The sequence below is a fragment of the Pangasianodon hypophthalmus genome, chromosome 23 (genome assembly GCF_027358585.1).
Source record: "Pangasianodon hypophthalmus isolate fPanHyp1 chromosome 23, fPanHyp1.pri, whole genome shotgun sequence".
Taxonomy (NCBI): domain Eukaryota; kingdom Metazoa; phylum Chordata; class Actinopteri; order Siluriformes; family Pangasiidae; genus Pangasianodon; species Pangasianodon hypophthalmus.
Genome location: NC_069732.1, coordinates 20,080,256 through 20,103,798, shown reverse-complemented (window position 1 = coordinate 20,103,798; position 23,543 = coordinate 20,080,256). Strand labels below are relative to the sequence as shown.

The 23,543-nt window shown below is 41.3% G+C and overlaps 2 protein-coding genes across 8 annotated transcripts in view; both read right to left on the bottom strand.

The window, feature by feature from the left end:
- Positions 1-2,276: 2,276 nt before the first annotated feature.
- On the bottom strand, positions 2,277-7,180 carry edn1 (endothelin 1). Its single transcript, XM_034298511.2, has 5 exons — positions 4,617-7,180; positions 4,133-4,277; positions 3,818-3,967; positions 3,481-3,585; positions 2,277-3,062 (listed from the first exon to the last, which is right to left on the bottom strand). Exons 1-5 carry the CDS (start codon positions 4,675-4,677, stop codon positions 2,936-2,938), a joined length of 588 nt encoding a protein of 195 aa, XP_034154402.1. The 5' UTR covers positions 4,678-7,180; the 3' UTR covers positions 2,277-2,935.
- A 148-nt stretch (positions 7,181-7,328) lies between these two features.
- hivep1 (HIVEP zinc finger 1) overlaps positions 7,329-23,543 on the bottom strand; it is a 65,622-nt gene continuing 49,407 nt past the window's right edge. For 6 of the 7 annotated variants that reach the window (XM_026910689.3, XM_026910691.3, XM_026910692.3 and 3 more), the window contains exons 4-9: positions 16,288-22,010; positions 16,035-16,159; positions 15,761-15,936; positions 11,076-11,177; positions 9,356-9,900; positions 7,329-9,115 (exon numbers count right to left, since the gene is read on the bottom strand). In XM_026910689.3, coding sequence (XP_026766490.1) covers positions 7,970-9,115; positions 9,356-9,900; positions 11,076-11,177; positions 15,761-15,936; positions 16,035-16,159; positions 16,288-22,010 — 7,817 coding nt within the window. In that variant the 3' untranslated portion in view covers positions 7,329-7,969. The remainder of the gene's footprint in view (positions 9,116-9,355; positions 9,901-11,075; positions 11,178-15,760; positions 15,937-16,034; positions 16,160-16,287; positions 22,011-23,543) is intronic. The other variant, XM_053228217.1, reaches the window with a different exon arrangement.

The following is a 23,543-nucleotide window of genomic DNA, read 5'->3' as shown; positions in this document are numbered from 1 at the left end:
CCCAATGCCTGGAAGCAAGCTATCTGAAGATCCGGAGCAAATTCCCTGCTGGGAATATATTTCTCATTTGTTTGTGATGATTTTGTGCAGGACAGATTTGTTATGTGTTTGTACAGGAAGTACAGTCAGGTCCATAAATATTGGGACAGTGACACAGTTTTGGTAATTTTGCCTCTGTACACCACCACAGTGGATTTGAAATGAAGCAGTCAAGATGTGACTGAAGCGTAGACTTTCAGCTTTAATTCAAGGGGTTTAACAAAAATATTGCATTAACCGTTTAGGAATTACAGCCATTTTTTACAGAGTTCCTCCATTTTCACAGGCTCAAAAGTAATGGGACAATTGACTGATAAGCAGTTTCATGGCCAGCTGTGGCCTGTTTCCTCCTTATATCATGATAAATTAAGGAGATAAAAGGTCTGGAGCTGATTCCAAGTGTTGAATTTGCATTTGGTAGCTGTTCATGGGAACTCTCAATATGCCGTCCAAAGAGGTGTTGATGCAAGTGAAGGAGGCCATCATTAGGCTGAAAAACCAAAACAGACCTATCAGAGAGATAGCAGAAACTTTAGGAGGGCCAAATCAACAATTTGGTACATTCTTAAAAAGAAGGAATGCACTGGCGAGCTCAGCAACACCAAAAGGCCTGGGAGACCACAGAAAACACCTAAAGTGGATGATTGCAGAATTCTTTTCTTATTGAAGAACAACCCCTTCACAACATCTAGCCAAGTCAGGAACACTCTGGAGGAGGTAGGCCTATCATTGTCAAAGTCTACAATCAAGAGCCACCTTCATGAATGTAGATACAGATGGATTACCTCAAGATGCAAACCGCTGGTAACACTCAAGAACACAGAGGGCAGATTAGACTTTGCTAAAAAACCTCTAAAAAAAGCCTGACCAGTTCTGATGCAAGATTAACTTGTACCAGAATGATGGGAAGAGAAAAGCATGGAGAAGGAAAGGAAGGGCTCATGATCCAAAGCATACCACATCATCCGTCAAACATGTGGAGGCAGTGTTATGGCATGGGCATGTTTGGCTGCCAATGGAACTGGGTCACTGGGGTTTATTGATAATGTGACTGTTGATAGAAGTAGCAGGATGAATTCTGAAGTGTACAGAGCTATACTTTCTGCTCAGATTCAGTCAAATGCTGCAAAACTGATAGGACGGCACTTCACAGTACAGATGGATAACAACCCAAAACATACTGTGAAAGCAGCCCAAGAGCTTGGAAATTAAATGTTCTTAAATGGCCGAGTCAGTCACCTGACCTCAACCCAACTGAGCTGCTTTTCACTTACTGAAGACAAATCTGAAGGCAGAATGACCCACAAACAAGCAGCAACTGAAGATGGCTGCAGTAAAGACCTGGCAAATCATCTCAAGGGAGGAAACTCAGCATTTGGTGATGTCCATGGGGTCCAGACTTCAGGTAGTCATTGACTGCAAAGGATTTACCTCCAAGTAATAAAAATAATCCTAATATTTATGATTATATTAGTTTGTCCCATTGAGCCTGTGAAAATGGAGGAACTCTGTAAAAAATGGCTGTAATTCCTAAACGGTTAATGCAATATTTTTGTTAAACCCCTTGAATTAAAGCTGAAAGTCTACGCTTCAGTCACATCTTGACTGCTTCATTTCAAATCCACTGTGGTGGTGTACAGAGGCAAAATTACCAAAACTGTGTCACTGTCCCAATATTTATGGACCTGACTGTATATAAAATGATATTAGAAAAGAACAATAAAACTGAGGTAAAATAAACATTGCAGTTACAGGCAAATTATAACTCCAGTCAAATAAAATATTGTGATTTTAATTGTGTGATATTGATTTAATGCTATTTTGTAGTTCCATTAGCTAGTAGAAGCATTTTATGTACCATGGTGTACTTTATTCTGTATTAAGGCCCAGAGTTTGTTCTATGCATAAAACCATTCTCCATCACCTCCAGCCAGCTCATATTTATTAATTTATTTATTTATTAATAATACGTTTATTTTTGGTTTCTAGCTCTTTCCAGTTAGTGTATCTCTGTGGTCTATTAAAAAATTTATGTCCCACAGCCTTGATTTTTCAGAATCAGTAATATCCACTTTTGGAACCAGGAGATATTTTGAGAGCTAAGAGTTTAGATGATCAAGGTTAATAATTTGTGGTGTACTTATATGAACTGCGCACTGGCAACATGTAGGTATAACCAAAATAAGACATAAAACAAAATAAATTACATTTTAAATAATATTAATTATTTATTTCCTATAATGCAGACCACAAGTGTGGCTACAATATGACAGCATTTCATAGAAATATGACAATCACTTGGGCCAATATGGCTTGATTTTAAATGCATTCATTTAACATAAATGCTTTAATAAATACCCATTTGCATTGATTATAGTTTCAGCTACATCAGTATACAGCTTGTAAAAAGAACTGAACATGCTAAAGATGATTTTAAAAAAGTATCCCATATTGTAGCGAAATAAATATCCTGCTAATTTTCTTAATTGGCATTGTTCATAGCATTCTGTATATGTTACCAGACACACTTCTGCACTGTGTGTGTATGTAGCACTTGACTGTTCCTGCTATAAAAAAAAAATCCCAATTCAAATACATATGTTTCCACAACTAGTTATGCCGTAAGCAATAAAAGTGAGTTCAACTTCATTATTTCAAAGAGGTCCTTGTTTTTGTTTCCCTCTGAAACTTATCCACAAAGTCGAAAGCTTCCCAGTGAAAACACTCTCACCACAGGAGCCATATTTGCAAGGGCCTCTGTGTGTGAAGGTTCCAGCACATCTCAGCGAATATGTGGCATATGATCACTCATTGGCAGCTTCAGGAGAAGGGTGTCTCCACTTAGAAAGTCCCTTTCTCAGTGTGGCTTGTAAAGTCCTGAGCTATGTGTCTGTCCCTAGGAGGCGACATTTTCAGCAGCCCAATCTTGCGCAATGTGGGACAACTTCATTCTCCATATCTTCAGGAGCAGCTGAAGCTGCCTGGTGGCCCTTGCAACTGAGGGTGAAGCTCTTTCACTATCCCTGCAGACAAAGGAAGCATACTTGGGTCAGATCAGCTTGTTTCATTTACAAGTGCTGGAGATTTGTAGACTAATAAAATCTACCTAGCATTTTATATTTGGCAAAGTTTAGTCAATAATGAGAAAACTGAGACTCGGGTTCATTACTCTCATACTTTCTTTACGAGCCTGAGAACAAGTGTCAGTGAGGGTCCTTCACATCGCTTATAGTGTTCCAACAGACTACAGTACTCTCACCAACTCTTTCATTACATACTATACTTTTTAAAATAAATGTCTAAAATAAATAAATGTTCCACCTCCGAAGCTACAGAAGAAGCAAGCGTCTTATGGCAGGTTAAAATGAGGATGTAGAGTATAATTATTCTGCACACCAATCTAGAGTATCCGCTTTCCCAGGCTTCAGCGGTTTGTCTTACCTTTTAATCCCAGACGTCTTGGCTGCCAGGTCGTATTTGCACTTCTTTTCGGCACAGTCATGGCCGCCGGCGGTAGGGATCACCTTGTCACGCGCTGCCTTACGCCTGAGAGAGAGAGAGAGAGAGAGAGAGAACGCATACCATGACATATGAGAAGAGCAGCTCTCCTTCACGCGCCTTCAGATTCGTGGAATCTATCGTTTGAAAACGCGCTACACAAATAGTCCTAGAACTTGTCCACGCAAGCTCGCGCACTCTCGGTTGTTTTGGCTGCGTGTACCGATGTGGAATGTCTTCCTACACGTGTCTGACCTCAATGTGCTAAATGCGTGTTTACCTTAGCGGGTTGCGTGTGTGACAGAACGACACGCACGTGCCGTCGGTGCTCTCTGCGCACTCGCAGCGCGGGAGCTCGGCGGCGCGAGACATTTCTTGCGCTGAGCGCTTCTTGCGGGACGCATTGCCAAGTCCATAAGATACAGTGCGCCTGGGAGGAGAGACAGAAAGAAGTGGCATCAGTAAGCAAAGGTCAAAATGCACCAGGTCGCATACAAGCCTGTGGCCAGTAGATTTTTTTTTTTTTTGGGGAAAAAAAATTCAGATTTTTGCGGGTATCGTATGTTGTAATTATTTAAGTCTGTCTAAAACTTACTCTGGAGTGTTGACCCAGATGATGTCCAGGTGGCAGAAATACACGCATTCTTTATCCAGAAAAGTGGCGCACGAGCATCGCTTGGGTCTGGAGAGGCGCGTGCTGACTGAAGCCGCTGCTGCTTCGCCCAAAGACACCGGTACAGCTGTGATTTAAAAAAAGCATTTATTAGCTAAATAGAATAAAAAAATTCAAATACCTGCCTTGAGTTTTTTTATCAACCAGTTTTTTTTTTTATCCCCGGAACGTGACCTGCACAATGCAGATTTATAAACAAGTCACGCATGAACGGACTTAGGTAAATAAAAAAAAAAAAAAAAAAAAAAAAAAAAAACATTATTCTTCTGTTTACTTTTATAACAGACTAGTTTTAATTAATGTGTACAGTTTTATAATTATATTTTCTATCACTTTTTAATTTTATGGTTACTGAACATTTAGAACATGTTTCTAAGTGAAATCTAAGAAAGGTGAAGTTACATACCTGTGTGAAAGATTCCTGAAGAAAGCACAGACAACATGGGGAAAATAATCCGTAATTCCATGATAAAGAAATAATCTCAGGTCTTTTTAGTCCGATTTATGTCTGAACGCAAAAAGTAATGACTAAAAAGCATTAGCTTGTAACAGTGTTACCTTCTTTTACGTTACTGTGACGCGGATTGATGGGACGCTTTAAGTATTCCGCTTGAGCTGATCTGCTGTAAAACCTTCACCTGCCTGCGGGAGTGTGTTTATATATCCACCGCCACGGACCACCTCCTGCCTCGCGCCGTCCGTCGCGTGTAAACAGTCCTGTCCGAGACAATGTTGTTTGTTACCGGTCACTGACACGCAACGTGGAGCTCGCGATAAGAAGTTCTCGCGTTCCAAGACTCCAGGGGATGAAGGCGCAGCAGGTCGAGCCAAATTCTGCACATTTCCAAAACGCAGAGATGCAGCATTAAGGTTTGAACAGCAGATGGCGCCCGAGTACGTAACGACGACAGGTAAAGGTTTAACTTTTCGCTGCACATTAAGAGCATTTGGTGCCACAGGACTCGAAAAATACGCAAAACCGCGCTCGAGCCATAATTCAGCCTTTTTCATCATGTAATTATTATCTACGGGGATTTGTCATACTGTCAGTTTTAGTGTTTCTATTTTTAAGGTGTACGTTTGCAATAAATTGAAAGGGCACTGCACACCTGCTGATTCTTATGGCTGCTTTAGTGCGAGCTGCATGCAGGGGTACGATGCACATCCTGTTAGCTGCGGTGGGTGTTAACGAATCAAAGCATTTTATGCTTTTCATGATGAATGCATTTGATAATGTTTACTTTGGGTGCTAATCCAGTGCTCTTTAGTCTGAGAGACATCCTGATGGGAAATTGATGATGTCCAGATAAGACTCCAGAACTACAGGCTTTGACAAGAGAAACTATATAAATGCAATGTGATCCTGGCCACACCGCAGCCATATTCTTTACCGAACTGACGAATTCCAGTACTGTTTTAAGAGGCAGGCCTGTGCTATAGGTATTACAATACATTAAAAAAAAAAAAAAAAGCAGCACGCGCTATACGACGAATATTAACGTTCTGTCGCAAGCACAGGTTGCATATCGACATTCACTCGAATACTCTGTATTGCAGTTTACCCAATTTAACCCTGCTAGCCTCTGCATCTACATTATTTGAATAAGACTGATACGGAATAAATAGTTTGACCTCTTTTTAAACATACTGAACGCTGTCCACTTCATGCGTAATGTTTGTGTTTTTAACAACTTACCCTGACATTCACTGGGATCATGAAAGTTCTCTGCAAACGCAATTGCAAGTCACGTGGTAACGCAGTAGTGTAACGCGGGTATTTTCAAAATGCAGAAAGTCTCTGCTGTTTCTATAGCCTAAAGAGTTTACACCCTGAATACTTCTCCAAGTTTCCTGACAAGAGAAGTTAGGTTTATTAATGAGCCCGGTGAGTCTAATTATATGTTGTGAAAAAATTATTTATTCCATATCAATTTTATTGTAGTGGTTTTAGTGTAGTGGTAGAGGTTAGCTTGGTTAAATTCCATTGGTGCAGAACGTGACATACAGAGCATTCGAGTAGAAGTTTGATATGTTGATGTTAATGTGTGCTTGTTACAGAACGTTGATAGTCAGAATATAGAGTATAGAAGGTGCTGCAAATAAGTTGCACGCAAAAGTGTTTTCGCTATGAGACTGGGTTGTAAAAAGGTGTATTTGCAAAGACCCCAAGCAATTTGTTATTCTTGTTCAGATCACATTAAAGCATTAAAGCCACAATTCATTAAACATTCCATCCTAAGTCTACAGATGCAGAATGAAGGTAAGTATGCAGTTGAATGCTATCCACAGGCCATGGTGGGTAAGACTACAGATATAGCTGTTTTGGATACTGACATCACCAGTACCATTCTTCACTAAGCTTTGTGTCAGTACCTCTCTTAATGAAACCATTTAAAGCTGTCTCTTTCATGTACACCTGAGGAGTAGTCTTGGCACATTCAGTAAGGTGGAAAAAGAAGATGATGAACATCAGTGGAAAGTTTGGGGTCAAGTAAGGCTGACACTATAAATTAGAGTATTACTATTTCCATTAGACTTGCTACAGAATGCCATATTTTTGGGGTGTTACCTCATAGAGCATAACAGTTCTTTCGATTTAACATTGTTATTAACATTGCATGTTGAGTGTGTTATTAGGTAGTCTAAGCTTGATTATTGTTTTTGACAATTGTCATCAATGGACTGCGTTAGTGTTCTCAGATAAACCAAGCATTCAGTAGTATTTTAGTGTTTCTCCCACATACAGTGGGTCTGGTATCTAGGCAACATCCTCCCCACCCACTTCGTTTGGTGTTCTGCCTGTTCTGTACAGCATGTCCTCAGTCTTTGTGCTGCAGTAATGCTCTTCTGCCACTTAGTGTCACTATGGACTAGTCTCAGTGGTATGGAATGGTATAGAAAAAGTCACTGTCAAGCTCTAATGAAGACCTCTAGAGACCATCACAAAGGCATTGTTAGTTTAACTTATGTGATCCAAAATTACCTTTGCAGGATACTATTGTTCACTTCTCTCTGAGGAACAATTATCAAATAAAGTAGAGTGTTTGTCTTCTGATGTTGGGGAAATGCAGAAACATCTGTCGAGATACACGTTTAAGAAAAGCTGACAAACAATGAGTACAGTTGTAAACAAATTTTTTACTGATACATTTGATTGTGTAGATACATCCATGAAAAGTCACCATTTACACATACTTATGGACTTATGGAGATCAACTGGGCACTAGATGTAATATAATAAATAGATGAACACAACATCTGTACACCAAAACACTTCCCCAAATGCCATATAAATGTTCATATATCAGTACAACATTTATTTACCATTGACAACCATTTGAAAATAAAATGAATATCCCTCCATTCTTTTTTCTGACTTAGTTCCATTACTTCTAGGCTAATTAAGCATGGCAAATACTAGAATTGGAAGATAATATTTACAGGTTTCTAAACAAACTCCGAAAAGGCACAAGTGTCTGTACAACATGTACAAAAAGAAAAACAAAACTATCTGGAGGTGACCAAAAAAAAGTTAAAAAAAAAAAAAAAAAAAAAAAATTGGTCATCATTTATGATTGCACATACAATTATGAATATCAGAAAGTGTGCTTTATAGGTGGCTGGCAAGGTTGCACACCCCCTTAAGTGTTTTCACTTTTACAAAGTGACAAAGTTTTACAAAAAAGAGCTAAAGCAATTGACAGACAGATAGAGAGATCAACAGAAAGAAGGAAGTATTGAGTTTCCGTTAAGAAACTCTCAGGTAGCAATGACAAGTCTGTCTTCATCATCGCTGGAGGCATTGTTGAAGTCATCAGTTACTGGTTGCTTGGTGATGGGTTGTCGTGGCAGTCTTGCCTCACCAACTTCCACTGATGGTGCCTTTTGTGCACTCTCAGATTCTCCCTCAGTAGAAGAGGAGGCATGTGATTGTGCTGTTGATTTTGCCTTTTCTGCATCTGTTGTGCTGAGCACTATATCTTTTCCACTTCTAGTGGGTTTGCTTGGTGAGGTCATTTCCACCAAGGGCTTTACAGCTACGGGAACTACTGCTACAGGTGTTGCTGCTGGCCAGGCTGCAGGAAAGCTACCAGAGGGGGAAGATGCTGGGGGAGACTCTGCTACTTGTGTAGGTAAGGAAACTGAGGCCACCCCTTCCGGACTGCCTGGCTTGTCTGGAACCAAAGGGCTGAGAGCAGAAAGTGGGCTGAGCGAAGGGATAAGAGCAGGCAAGGCAATGTTGAGGATTTGCAGGCCAGGAATATGACCTGGGGAGGCTGTGCTGCTCTGAGGTGCTGGGTTGGCTGCCAGCACCTGCACACCCAGAGCTGCATTTAGCGCAAGACTTTGCTGTGGCACAAGTTGGGTGGAGTTAGCTAAACCCACCACACTCAGTGTCTCCATGCCAACAGGCTGCAGTGTGGCCTGGGGAGCACTGAGGGTCTGAAGCCCTGCCACCTGGCCGAGTGGGAAGCAGGGCAGGACACTATTGATTGGTTCCTGAACCACAAGTGGCTGACAAGGTGAGCCCTGGGGCTGGGGTGAGGTGTTGGACACTGGGAGGGGGCTGCTAGCCTGTCGGTGGATAACACTTACTGCTGGAATGGTGAGCTGGACAGGCCCTGCCTGAATGGGCACAAAGGTAGAATATGCAGCCAATCCAGCAGGCACCAGTTGGATACCACCAACTGGTACCATGCTGTGAGGGGAGCGAGTAGGTTGCTGGGAGTGTAATGGGAGGTGGCTGAAGAGACGAGTAGTGGCTCCAGCTCCCAATTCATGGTCTGGACCCAGAGATGGAAAGTGCAAAGATCCCTGAAGGGAGTCTGAAATTGTTTGGGTGCTTCGGTCAACATTGGAGTTAGATTCATTTGTGGATTGGGAATTACTAGAGGTTGATTCATCCTGTAAAACATTATTATGGATTCAGTTTCATACGTATTCATTTGCATGAACAAAAATTGTATACAACCTAATATTTCAGGGTGTTAATTTTAATTTGTCAGAAATTAATCAATCTTTTTATCAGTGCAGCTTTGCATGCAAGATACCTGCCACGCAAGACTCAATGCATGTGTATGGAAGTATATATTGAAAGACATATAAGAAAAGAGGAAGGTAAAATGGAAAGGACACAGATCTCACCTGACCAGACGAGGAGCTCTTGCTTGGCACGGGTGGACTAGGAGGCACATCAGGGTCAGGATAATCAATGGACATCTGTCTGCAGGGTGAAACTGGGCTCATCATGTGTACAGACTCTGTGTCAGAGGAATTGGATTCTGAGGTAGGAGCTGGGTAGGAGACAAAGGAAGAGGGGCTAGGGCCACGGCTAGAGCAAACAGCAGAGCTTGACATCTGTCTCACCAATGACACTGAGCTGGTTATGGCCACTGAATCAGTGTCTAATGCCTGGGACTTTGATCCTGGAATTTGAGGGAGAGGAGTTGGATTAGGGTTTGGGCTGATGGACATTTGTGCTAGGAGGGAGCTTGGTGCTGGATCAGCCTGGCTTGATGGGAGATGCTGGGGGCTGGCAGATACTGAAGGTGTGGCAGAGAGGCCTGACTCTGCCTGGCTGTCCTCTTCATCTTCCTCCTCGCCATCATTATCCTCGTCATCGGGGCCATCTGAATCATCACCATCTGAATCTTGCCGATCTGCATTGCCTGTTCTTCCGTGATCACCTCCTGAGGAAATTTTTAAAAAATATGTACATATTATAGTTTACTGTAGGAAGCATATTCAAACACACTGATTTTTAGGAGCCATAAATAGTAAACAGATGTTCTAAACAAATGTTAAGAATACAACAATCAAAATTTGTTAGCAAATATCACAATAAAATGCCTGATCTCAGAAGCAGCATTATAGCCAAAACAGGCCTAAGTTTAGATGTTAGAGGACAAAAAAATGTAGAGAACATTAAAACCATTAAGTCATGCAGTGTAACTGAATTACAGTAACACATTCTGCATTAAAAAAGCATGCATCTTCCCAGACAACAATGCCACAATCTGCATTTAAACCAATAAATAGATCAATAGATAAAACAAGAAGATTGGTGAGGCACAGTAGCACCTACAACCTCAAGTGCATGTGGTAAATGCTAGACTGTGTAATAAAAAAAAACAAACCCAAGAAAACGACAGAAAAACAAAATTCTTTGAGTGACTGGAACAGGAGAAAGCTTACAGCTTTTAACATCTCTAAAATTAGACATTGCAATTTCCCCTCACTAAAGGCTCTTCATGCCGCCCACATGTGCTTAGAGTTAACAAGGGAAGCTGCTGCATTTAGAATCTTTTAATTACACCATAGCATTGCAATTGATCAGGACTGCTAGTGAACACAGTGCAGGACAATCAGCATTTAATGGTTGTTATTATTAGTAAACCTATTAATGGGCAAGTTGTTAGATGTCTTGGGGCACTGGTGTAAACATACCATGGTGACTGTATTGTGGATTTCTTTAATTAAGAAGGAGTTAAGTAAATGTTGCTCTTCCTCTGTACATTTTCTTTCTTTGTGTGCATTGTTATATTTTAGCCACTGTACATTAGCTCAAGAATAGTAAACTACTCAAAGTCAAATCTATAAAATCTAGCTTTTCAGGACCATAAACCTGATAATAACCAAACCTTTCATTTGTACAATCAGGTGTGAAAATAGGAAATCATTAAATGTGCTTTAGAGACTACAGTTGGAAATGCAAATGCTGTATCAACTGGCAGCGTCTCCTTCAGTGGTCAATATTTACATGATAATATTCTGCTTATATAGATCAAGGCATAATATTAGATTTATTCAAACCTTACAAGGTTTTCTCAGCATAAATCATTAATTAATTTTATATTAGTGGTACCTGAGTCTTCAGTATCGTGGTCCTCAATAACACCAATGGCAACTCCCATCTCCATACACTTCTTACTATGGGCCTTGGATTTCATGTGCTTTGTAAGGTTTCCTGTATAAGTGGTGAAACAGACAGGTTCAACCAAGGTAGGAGTGGTACATGGCCAGGGGAGTGGATTGCATAAGTCAGACATGTCTCTGAGCCTCCATGTTTTGGTTGAGCAACTGTTACAGAAGTTCTTAAAGGAACGTAGGCTGTTCTGACAGTGTATGCCTCTCTGCAGTAAAACGTGGGTAGATGAGTATGGGATGAATCATGTAGGCCTTTTTTTTTGAGAGGACTGCAGGCATGAGAACAGTCAGTTTGTATAACACGGTATATACAGTGTAGGTATGTATATACAGTCCCCTCTGAAAGTATTGGAACAGCAAGGCCAATTCTTTTGTTTTTGCTATACACTGAACACACATGGGTTTGAGATCAAAAGATAAATATGAGACGACAGATCAGAATTTTCTTTCATTTCCTGATATTTACATCTAGATGTGTTAAATAACTTAGAACATGACACCTTTGATGGCAGACAACCCAATTTTTAGGTGAGCAAATGTATTGGAACAGATAGTCTTAAATTAAATAACACTTAATATTTACATTTACATTTATGGCATTTGGCAGACGCCCTTATCCAGAGTGACTTACAATTATCTCATTTATACAACTGAGCAGTTGAGGGTTAAGGGCCTTGCTCAAGGGCCCAGCAGTGGCAGCCTGGTGGTGCTGGGATTTGAACTCTCAACCTTCCGATCAGAAGTCCAACGTCTTAACCACTGAGCTACTTGGTAGCCTTTCCCTTGCTTGCAATAACTGCATCAAGCCGGTGACCCACTGACATCACCAAACTGTTGCATTCTTCTTTTGTGATGCTTTTCTAGGCTTGCAGCGCAGCTTCTTTCAGTTGTTGTTTGTTTCGGGGGGTTTCTCCATTTAATCTCCTCTTCAGGAGGTGAAATGCTGCTCAATTGTGTAAAGGTCTGCTGATTGACTTGGGCAGAATAAATTCCACTTTTTTCCTCTGATGAAGTGCTTTGTTGTGTTGGCAGTGTGTTTTGGGTCATTGTCTTTCTGCATTAGTTTGGATGCATTTCTCTGTAAATTGGCAGACAGAATGTTTCTGTAGACTTCTGAACTCATTCTGCTGCTGAGTTCCATCATTGAATAAAAAGATTAGTGAGCCTGTTCCAGAAGCAGCCATGCAAGCCCAAGCCATGACACTACTTCCACCATGCTTGATCATTATATTGCAGTGATGACTTCATGAATTTTTTCAATGGTAAAATTGAAAATATCAGGCAAAAAAACCAGATTATTAATTTAAAAACCAAACAGTTTTATAACTAACCCTGTAGATAATAATATAATGATAGCAGATCAACGATTAGAATGTTTTACTCCCCTTGAAGAGACTGAACTAGTTTCACTAATTTCATCATCAAAATCATCAACCTGTGTACTAGATCCTTTACCTACATGTTTCTTCAAACAGATAATTCCATAAACAATCAAACCTCTTCTAAAGATAATCAATTCTTTCCTTAGCATTGGCTATGTACCTAAATCTTTTAAATTAGCAGTTATCAAGCCCTTGATTAAAAAAACCTGACCTTGACCCCTGTCAGCTGTCTAACTACAGGCCAATATCAAACCTCCCCTTTATCTCCAAGATCCTAGAAAAGGTTGTAGCACAGCAGCTATGCTCATACTTACATAGGAACAACATTCATGAAATGTATCAGTCAGGATTTAGGCCTCATCATAGCACAGAGACAGCGCTGGTTAAAGTGGTAAATGACCTGCTACTGGCCTCTGATCAGGGTTGTGTCTCCTTGCTGGTGCTGCTTGACCTTAGTGCAGCTTTTGATACCATTGATCATGCTATTCTCCTCGACAGACTGGAAAATGTAGTAGGCGCTAAGGGAACAGCCCTTTCCTGGCTCAGGTCTTATTTGACTGATCGTTATCAGTTTGTAAATGTAAATGGTGACTTCTCTTCTCATACTAAGGTAAAGTTTGGTGTCCCGCAAGGCTCCGTTTTAGGCTCACTGCTCTTTTCTCTATATATGCTACCTCTGGGTAAAATTATTCGTAAACATGGTATTAGCTTCCACTGTTACGCTGATGACACACAGTTGTATGTTTCAGCAAAGCCAGATGACAGACACCAGCTTAATAAAGTTGAGGAATGTGTAAAAGACATTAGAAACTGGATGCTTATTAACTTTTTTTTTTTACTTAATTCTGACAAGACAGAAGTACTTGTACTAGGACCACATGCAGCTAGAAGTAAGCTTTCTGATTACATAATAACTCTGGATGACCTTTCTGTTTCATCATCTGCAGCAGTAAAAGACCTTGGTGTGATTATTGACTCCAGTCTTTCTTTTGCTCATGTAGATAATATCACTAGGATTGCTTTCATCTCAGAAATATTGCTAAGATACGAAATATATTGTCACTACACAATGCAGCAAAATTAGTTCATGCTTTTGTTACCTCTAGGTTGGATTATTGTAATGCCTTACTGTCTGGATGTTCCCAGTAGGAGCATAAACAAGCTCCAGTTAGTCCAGAATGCAGCAGCGAGAGTCCTTACTAGAACCAGAAGATATGACCACATCACCCCTATCTTATCCACACTGCATTGGCTCCCTATCAAATTTCATATTGATTATAAAATACTACTATTGACCTATAAAGCACTAAATGGTCTCGTGCCACAGTACCTGAGTGAACTTTTGGTCTTTTATGATCCATCAAGCCTACTTAGATCAAAAGGTGCAGGCTATTTGTTGGTACTTCGAATAATGCGGGCTACAGCTGGGGGTAGAGCTTTCTCTTACAAAGCCCCACAGTTATGGAACAGACTTCCACTTAGTGTTCGGGGCTCAGACACAGTCTCAGTGTTTAAGTCTAGGCTGAAAACATATTTGTTTAGTCAAGCCTTTAGTAAATAGTTTTTTCTTAGGTACAGGAGCAGGTCTGGAGGTTTCACAGGCATAGAGTGTTGTGGAGAACTGGGATGTTTGGATGCTGTCGCCCCCCCACTCTCACGCGTTCACTCAGGTTTGTCGACGGTGGAGTGGCTGGAGCTTTATGTCCCAGGACTCCCTCATGTCTGTGTTAGCTTCTGGCTCTCCCTTTTAGTTATGTTGTCATAGCTAGTCTTGCCGGAGTCCCTGCTTGCACTCTGCACACAAAGTACATTGTCCTTAACCACTACGGGATAAAAAACTTGCCTAACAATCTCTCTCTCTCTCTCTCTCTGTCGAGCTACACATGCTACTCCTGAGATACCAGTGATCCTGACCCCTTCTGCTCCCCGGACCTGCCTGACCCATACTGATGCCCTACTTCTGGTTGGAGTTCTCATCAGTTGGAGACTGCTTGCTGCTGCTGCTGGGGGCCCCACAAAAACGGCCTGAAGATCATTGGGATTGCTGGGGATGGGACCACTTTGGGGCTGTGGAGATGGCTTGGGGATCTCATATGGGGAGTTGTACTGTGATAGCTTCGGACTGTGATTATTGTACTCAGGACTCCATCAGTGGACAGTGGAAGGGTTCAACAAACCCGTGAAAACTGTAATGAATTTATTGGTTGCACAATTGCACTATTTGTCCATGTAGTACACAGTTATGGAAGGGAATTATTTATAATCGCACTATCCGTTGCACCCAGATGAGGATGGTTCCCTTTTGAGTCTGGTTCATGTCAAGGTTTCTTCCTCATATTGTCTCAGGGAGTTTTTCCTCACCACTGTAGCCTCTGGCTTGGTCATTAAGGACAAATTGACATTTACATATTATTTGGGTTTAATTTACTTTGAATGTATTTTTGTGGCTCCTCTCTGTATTTCTTTGCAAATTCCAATCTGGTCTTCTGATTCTTACTGCTGATGAGTGGTTTGCATGTTGTGGTATGGCCAGTATATTTCTGCTCTCGAAGTCTCAAATGGTGGATTGTGATACCTTCCCCCCTGTCCTGTGGAGGTTGTTGGTGATGTCACTGACTGTTGTTTTTGGGTTTTTCTTCACACAGTGAATCAAGTACTGTTTTTTCCTTGGTTGACCTGTTTGATGTCTGGTTGTTAGTACATCAGTGTTTTGGTTTTTTTCCTCAGGACAGCTTCAAAAATTCTAAATTTTCATCCATAGACAGCTCTCTGGTCTCACTTCTATGGTCTCTCTTGTTGGTTTGTCCTTTTTAAGAACAAATGCTTTCTTCACAGGTGAAACCCATTACTCAAACCAAGAGCAGACATTCAGAACTCTGGAATCTCACAGAATTAATCATTTACCATTTCAAATATCTATTGGTTTTACCTCCTACATCCTCAGAAGCACTGTGCTTGCACAGCTGAGTAAGGACAATTGGCCGAAACATCCTGTTTCTCTGGAAACTTTGCATACTATGCTAAACTTTCACTACATCCACCATCTGCACTGAAGTACACTGTAGTTACTTCCTGGTTTCTTTCTCAGATAAGATAGAAAAAAAAGAAGGGCTTTAGTCTGGGAGCTGACCAAGAACCCAAATAATTGAAATGTATTTAGCATTTTACTGGAGTAAATTATTTGAAAAAAGTTGCAACCCTTAAGTTGTACACAACAATACAGAAGTGGTCAAGGACTCACCTTTTGTTTTGAAAGAGAAATTGCATTGTGCGCAATGATAGGGGCGAACATCAGAGTGCGTGCGGATATGTTTGCGCAGCATGCTTGGCTTTTTACAGCGGATCCCACACTCCTCACAGATGTATTTACCCCTTCCACGACCCCTTACATACACATATTCTTCATTCGATTTGTAACTGTTAAAAGAAGATAATATGCAACATGAGACTTTCTACTCAATTTTTACTTCATGTGCTGAAAGTGACAGCTGAGAAGTTAAGCTATGGACACAAACCCTCCATCAAAGATCTTCACCCGTCGAGGTTCTGCTTTGGAGGTGTCTAACTCCTGGCTTGACTGACTCTCTGGTTTTGCCTTGCCACAATTCTCATTTAACAAAGTGTTATGTTGGTCCAACACCTGAAAATATTTCAGCAAAGAACAAAACAAAACAAAAATAAATAAAATACAATGTAAAATACAACTTTACAAATGTATGGTTAAAAAGGCAATTTGTAATTGAACTGATATAATAGGGAAAAACAAACCTTTGGCAAAACCTCTTTCAGTTTGCCAGAGTAAGTCAATATGTCAGATTTTAAGCTTGTTGTTATAGCTTGTGTATACAGTATTTTCTTGGAGATCTGTTTGGAGTCAAAAAGAGACATGACCACTTTGGTGGGAAGACCCAGTGGATTTGGATTTTTGGGTTTGACTGTCCAGGTAGAGTAGGCTGAGATTCTCTGATCTGTCTGCTCAATGTGGAGAGGTTTCCTTTTCAACAGAAAACACCAAGTAAAGGTTGTAGCTGTTTTCAGACTTGGGAAAGACAGACGATGGCTGTCTCGTGTGTTCACAACTGAAACAGAAGCAGCTAATTTTATTTGCCCCTGAAATGTTGGCGGTCTCACATGAGACTTAGCTGGAGACCATTGATGCTCCTCAGGCTTGTCCTGTGATTTCAGTGTTGTGTTTCCAGGTCCAGACTGGCTTTGCATCCCTGGAGAGGAATGTGTGTTAGATCCCGGTACTGTCTGCACAGTTGTGGTAGGTGTCCTGCTCTCCATTTCTTGTTCAACAACATCGCACTTTGTGTGACAAATTTCTACCTGATTATCTTTTTCATGTTCTGTGCATTCTGGTAGTTGCTCAGGGGCATCTGTTTCTATTGGACTGTCTACTGGTTCAGTGGTGCAAACCTGCCGAACGAGCATTAGCTTCCGCTGTCTGGTCAACTCTGACATTTTTGAGTTCAGGTAACTGAGTGATCGACCATCTGTAAGACATGCAGCACCATGGTCATCCTTAGCCCGTTTCTGTGTCTTCTCCATGGCTATGTCCAGGCTGTTGGCAGGAGAAAGCATACGTTTACTTGAGGCAGTGGGCTCTTGTTGTGGACAAAGGCTCACTGATACCAGTTTTTGAGTGCAGTGTAATGAACCAGGAGATGATGTACTTTGGATTTCACCAATATGGTTTTGTCTAATGGCTGGGAAAATATTCTTCATTTGAGAGCCAACTGACCCAGGTGACCTTCCATTTTGCCTGTCTGATCCAATTTTTGCATTTATATTCACATCTGAAAGGTTCACTTTGGAGTCCACTGTTGATGGAGGTAGTGTATGTTCATGTGTTATGAGAATCTGTGGAACTGTAGTAGGTTCTGAAAAAGACTGAGAAGCTGTGTCAACTTCAGGATCAATGGGCAAAACAACTGAGACTCCTCTGTTAGAGATACTCTGCTGACTTGGTTGGGTTTCATAAGCATTTTGTATACCATCGCTGAACGTTGATACTTTAATCTCATTTGCAATTGGTATTGTAATAACAGGCAAGGTAATTCGTGCACCCTGCACACTAGTGAACGAGTGTGCTTGACCCGTTTTCAAAACTGGATACTGCAACTGGTACTTGGGTACGAAGTGCTTGATATGATCCACATCAACAGGCTTCTGAATATCAGCTTCATCATGCACAACATGCACCAGAGACTCCTGACATTTGTCAAGCTTTGAGGTCTGGTGCCATGGGTGGGGAAGACCATGAATTTGGGGTTGTTGAGTTTGGCTACCGAGGTTGATACTTTGAACCATTTTCACATTCTTCTTCAGGGGTGATTCCCCAGAATGCAGCAAAACAGGTTTATTAACATTTAATGATCTATGTTGGGGCACAGAAAAAATGTTTGTAGAGGGGCCTCTCTGGAGTGAGACTGTTGGTTTCCCTGTTGGTTGTTGTGTTTCTGGTCCAATCTTCAAAGACATCTGACGTACAAGGGGTCCTCTTCTTCTTTCGATAAGGGGTACTTGGGGAGTTGGAGTACACTGTGTATTTTTTGGCAGTGTAGTTACCATTGGTGATGTGGACCTGCTGGGAGATATGGTACTGCAGTCAAATGATTTGCTACGATAATCACAAGAAATTTCTACAGATTGTTGAGTACAGCTGATTTGCTCTGAGGCAGCCCGTCTCATCATTCCTGGTATTCCTAGAGTGTTGCTTGCTACAGGGAGCCCTTGAATCTCTGGTGGTTTCCTAACACCTTCCACCCTGGATGGACTGTCTGATCTTGGAGGATCATCTCTGTCAAATGAGGCTGAAATACTGGAGCACCTTGACAAGCTACTGTCTCGGCTTAGGCTACGTGAGAGACTTGACTCAAAGCTAGATTCCCCTGAGGAGTGTTCCATTTGAGCAAGCCGTATCCGCTTTTTTTTTGGTGGGAGTTTTTCAGTTGGAAGTTTAGACAAGCTCTCACTTCTCTGAGGCCAGTTGAATGTTTCTGAAGGCTTTTCTGTTGATTCACTCACTTGGGCTTCATGCTCTCTGTCTGGTTCTTCTGTTACAAGAATTTCAGGAACTTGAATGTTGTTCTGGCGCACCAACCTAGACTGGGTAGATGTACAGATGTCACTAGTAACCGATGAAGTTTGCTTATCAAGTTCATTCATTCCTTGATTAGGACATTTGGGGGTTGACATTTTTTCATGGTAACTTTGCAAAGAAGAACTAATTGTACTTTCAACATGCCTTTTTACTGAGCTGTTTGCATCCTTTTCCACAGAATCAACTGGAGAGGATCGGTCAAAAGACTCTGACATTTCAAAGGAATTTGGTCGGCTGAGAGAGTTAGTGTGTCTGATGACTGAAGTACCACTTCCTTGTCTCTGAGGTTCTGCTCTTTCTTTACTGCATGTGCTGATATGGATCTCACGTATTGGAGACAATCTTGCCTCTTCAATGCCTCTTGCAACGAGCTGAATTTGACCTACAGAAGGAGGGTTACTAGAAGTGGGTGTGTGTTGTGTATAGGAATTTCCTGAAAAACCCATGGACATCTGGCAGGAATCGAAACTTCTTGAACATGGAGGTGGAGTTTCAGTTGGAGACTGGTCCTCATCATCCCCAACACTTTTCATTTTACGTCTTTTTCTTATCATTGGTTGATCCACAATGCTTGGAATAATGTTACTTCTGCTTAAAACAGATTGTTGTGTTCCACGTGCAAAAACCTCTGGCTCAGCATCTCTGACTGGCACAGTTTTGTTTTTTGGACCATGCAATTCAGAGCAATAAAACTTCTTGTGATTTTCAAAGTTTTCTAATTTTCGATACCGGTTACGACAGGTTTCACATTCATATGTTGTCCCTTTGCTTTGTTGAGTCTTTCGAGTTCTTTCAGGTGCATGATCAAATGACTTACTTCGAGTCTCATGGGTAATGCTTGATCCAAAATGACCTTCATCCATGGAATGAACAGAAAGGAGAACATGACCCTCATTTGTGGAAAAATCTTCAACTGCTATCTGCCTGACTAAGGTTCGATGTACAACTTGATTTGGGGTGGAAGGTGCTGGAGAAAAGACATCATCATTTAGTGAACTAATCTTGTCATCAAATGATTGGCATATCCTTAGAGGATGGGGCTGAGGGGTAGCATTTGGGAGGACAGCTGACCGGCCAGGGGTTGTAGGCACCGAATTACTTCTTGTAATTGGTAAACAATCCATAGTTGGATATTGAGGTGGTACAGAGAGAAGAAATATTGGTTTGGATTTATCAGTAGGTGTAAAGGGGGACTTTGGTATATCAGAATTGGAACTTGACCGTCTTACTACCGGTTTTAGATCAAACTGAAAAGAATCTTTAAATATGTATGATTTGGGAGAGTCTATACTACCTCTTCTGGAAAGAGATGTACGTCTTGGTTTGACACTATCAAGTTGCTTGGCATCCACAACAGCTTCATTGTCTGATATTAACTTTGTGATGCGCTCTTCTAAAGAAAGAGCTTTTGTCTCCAATGGGGGACGCATTTGTCCTGGCAAAACTGGAGGCTTTTCACTGGTTGCTACATGCATGACAGTGGCCACTACTGGGGAAGATAAAACTTGTGGATTTTTCAGATCACTTTCTGTTGGAGGTGTGATCTTGACAAAGGGGCTTGGAGGGCTCATAGCTTGATCTGCACTTTCAGATCTTGAAAAGTAACCAGAATCAGTACTTCCTAGACTTCGGGGGCTAAGCAGGCATTTTCCCTGAGGCTGCTGAGAATGGTCAGTTGCTTGTTGTCTCTGAAGTTGTGCATGTCCACTCCCTGATGGAGACTTACACTGCTGATTCTCATCCTCACTTATGAAGTCTTGTAAGGGACTTGTGCAGTCCACCTCTTTCAGTGATGACAGAACAGTTACATTGGACCTTAGACTTGTTGTTGGGAAATCTCTTTGCCTTTGGGCTGTCGCTTGCTCTGGATTGGAATCTGAAACTCTTGGACTGTCTGCTCGCAAGGGTGAAACATTGACAGGGTAAACAACGACTTTGGGGAGAGCAGCAGTTACTTTGGGCTCGCAGCCCTTCTGACTGGACAAAGGTTTGATATTTTCATACATCACAGGGTGGTCTGCATCTCCTTGACTGCCTGGCACTGTACCTGAACTGTGCAAGCTGCTCTCAGATAAAGCAGTCAAGCTGCTCTGTGAAGACTCAGGGTCCAAATCAGCTGTATTCACCTCCTCATCACTCTCACCACTTTCCTCTACATCTGAATTGGTACCAAGGCCTTTGTCAGATTCTTGGGATAGAGACCCACTTCCAGAATCTTTTGAAACAAGCCCTAGTTTGATTGCATGGGCATGAGACTTTTTATGCTTGTAAAGGTTGCTCTTTGTTTTGAATGAGAAGCCACATGTCACACAAGGATATGGTCTCTCCCCAGTGTGGGATCGTATGTGCTTCAACAATACACTAGGCTTTGCACATGCTCTGTTGCAGTACTCACAAACATACTTTCCTTGCTTTTTTGTTTTTTGTTCCTTAGTTGAGACATCACACATTTGATTCATGCCAAAGTTGACAACTGTTGCCACCTGGACAGGGTTAAAGCCTGGTGTGACTGGAACTTGGATGGGGTTGGGAACAGTGGCAGAGAGAGACTGGCATGTCTGAACTATAGGTGGCTGACTTTGAGGCAGGGCACTGGATCCCGAGGGAACTGGGGCATAGGTCAAGTTAAAAGATGGACCTGCACTATAGCTCTTCTGAAGGCCTGGCTTGTCATGCTGGCAATTAACTGCCTTAGTCAGGTGCTGCTGTGAGGAGTGATGTTGAGCAGATAGGACTCCAGTTGATGCACTGTTGTAGAATGGTGGTTTAGCTGCAGCATATGACTGCATTACTGCAGGCTGCGAATGCGGACTGAAATTAACTGAGGGCATAGTAATGGCAGCATCTGACTGGGGAACAGGAACTGAGGTGGCTTTCCCAAGTTGTCCAATTGGATTGCAATTCTTCTTCTCTGTTAAAGTGTTGAAGTCTGGCTCCATGGCCTTAAGCAAAACTTCAAGAGGAGCAGTTGTGTGTGAGGCAGATGTGCCTTTGTTGCTGACTTTATCACTCCAGCTTTTGGCCAGCATGGACTGTACAACACAAGTCTTATCTGCACTCTTTTGGTGGACAAGAGCCTCTGACTGTAAGGTAGTCAAATCCTTGTTCTCCACTTTTACTGCCTCGTCTGCCAGTGTCTCCTGCTGATCATCTTCTGAATCTTGGGCTGATCTGGAGGTACTGTGTACTGGGCTCTTGGATAATAAACTGGCAGGTGTGGCTTCCTTTGATAAAGCACAGTCTGTAGGTGAAACAGATTTCTTGGTTTGTGACAGCTTCTTGACTGGAGACTTGGGTATCTTCTTCAGTTGGTTTTCAGCCACAACCTTTTTCCTCTTTAGTCCTTTGATGCTCTCATAACTTCTGCCTGTACTTTCATTTCTGCCTGTTGGAGAAAAAAAACAATGTTAATAGGAGCTCTTCACTACCTGTACTTGTGGAACTTGCAAATGCTTGGTACACTATATGGCCAAAAATATGTGCACCCCTGACCATCACACCCATTTGTACTTCTTCCTCAAACTGTTACCACAAAACAGGAAACACACAATTGTATAGAGAGTCTCTGTGTGCTGTAGCTTTACAGTTTCCCTTCACTGGAACTAAGAGACTCAAACCTGTTCCAGCATGACAATGCCCCTGTGCACAAAGCGAGCTCCATGAAGACATGGTGTGTGAAGGTTGGAGTGAAAGAACTCGAGTGTCCTGCACAGAGCCCTGACCTCAACCCCACTGAACACCTTTGGGATGAACTGGAACACCGACTGAACCCCAGACCTCCTCGACATCCCAACATCAGCGCCTGACCTCACTAATGCTCTTGTAGCTGAATGAGCACAAATCCCCACAGCCACGCTCCAACATCTAGTGGAAAGCTTCCCAGAAGAGTGGAGCTCATTATAACAGCAAACACAGGGGAATAAATCTGGAATGGGATGGTCATCAAGCACATATGGGTGTGATGGTCAGGGGTGCACAAACTTTTTGCCATATAGTGCATTTTGTGCTGTAATGAAAATCTTTATATTAAAAAAAAAAAAAAAAAAATCACCTATCATTTCAGTAAAATCTGGACATGAAATCTGACAAAGAACAAATGGTAGGTCAACAATTGGTTTTTCACAACTATGAACTGTATATCACATAAGAATGATCCATGAACTGCTGTGTAATTCATCACAATAACACATGAAGGCAGAAGAGAATGAATTTCAGAATGAATATAATACATTTTTATTTACCAGTTATTTGTCTGTATGCTGCAGCATTATGTTACTGATCAAATGAAAGTTATGTTAGTAATATAATATTTTATTATACACAAATGATAACATTTTCCAATTTCCTGACTGGCATATCAATCAGCATACTATATAAACAATAGTGTGCAAAAGTCTTAGGCACATGGAATGAAAAAGGAATTCTGTAAAATGAAAGGAAAAGGAAATTCTGTAAACATATCAAACATAAACAAACATAACATATCAAATCAAATCATCATATGATCAAGATCATGGAAAGGAAATTGTCTAAGGAAATTGGTAGATAGATTGTTCCAGGCCTTTTGTATCTGCATATAAAATCCCAGACAGACGGGTTTTTTTTAATCAGAGGTCTTATTATCTACTACTTAATAAGGACCATTACTTAAAATATATATATATATATACACACACACACACACACACACACACACACATATATATATATATATATATATATATATATATATATATATTCTCTGTAACAATTTTTTAATTAAAAAAATATTTAGTTAGCCTAAAACTTTTGCATGGTAAGGTATTTTTAGGAAAAAAAAAAGACTTGCAAGGAATGCAATAATAAATACTGCAAAGTGCTTTTTCCAATTTAGCAAAGGTCTGCTGCTATATCTCTGAGCTACTGAGGCCCACGCATC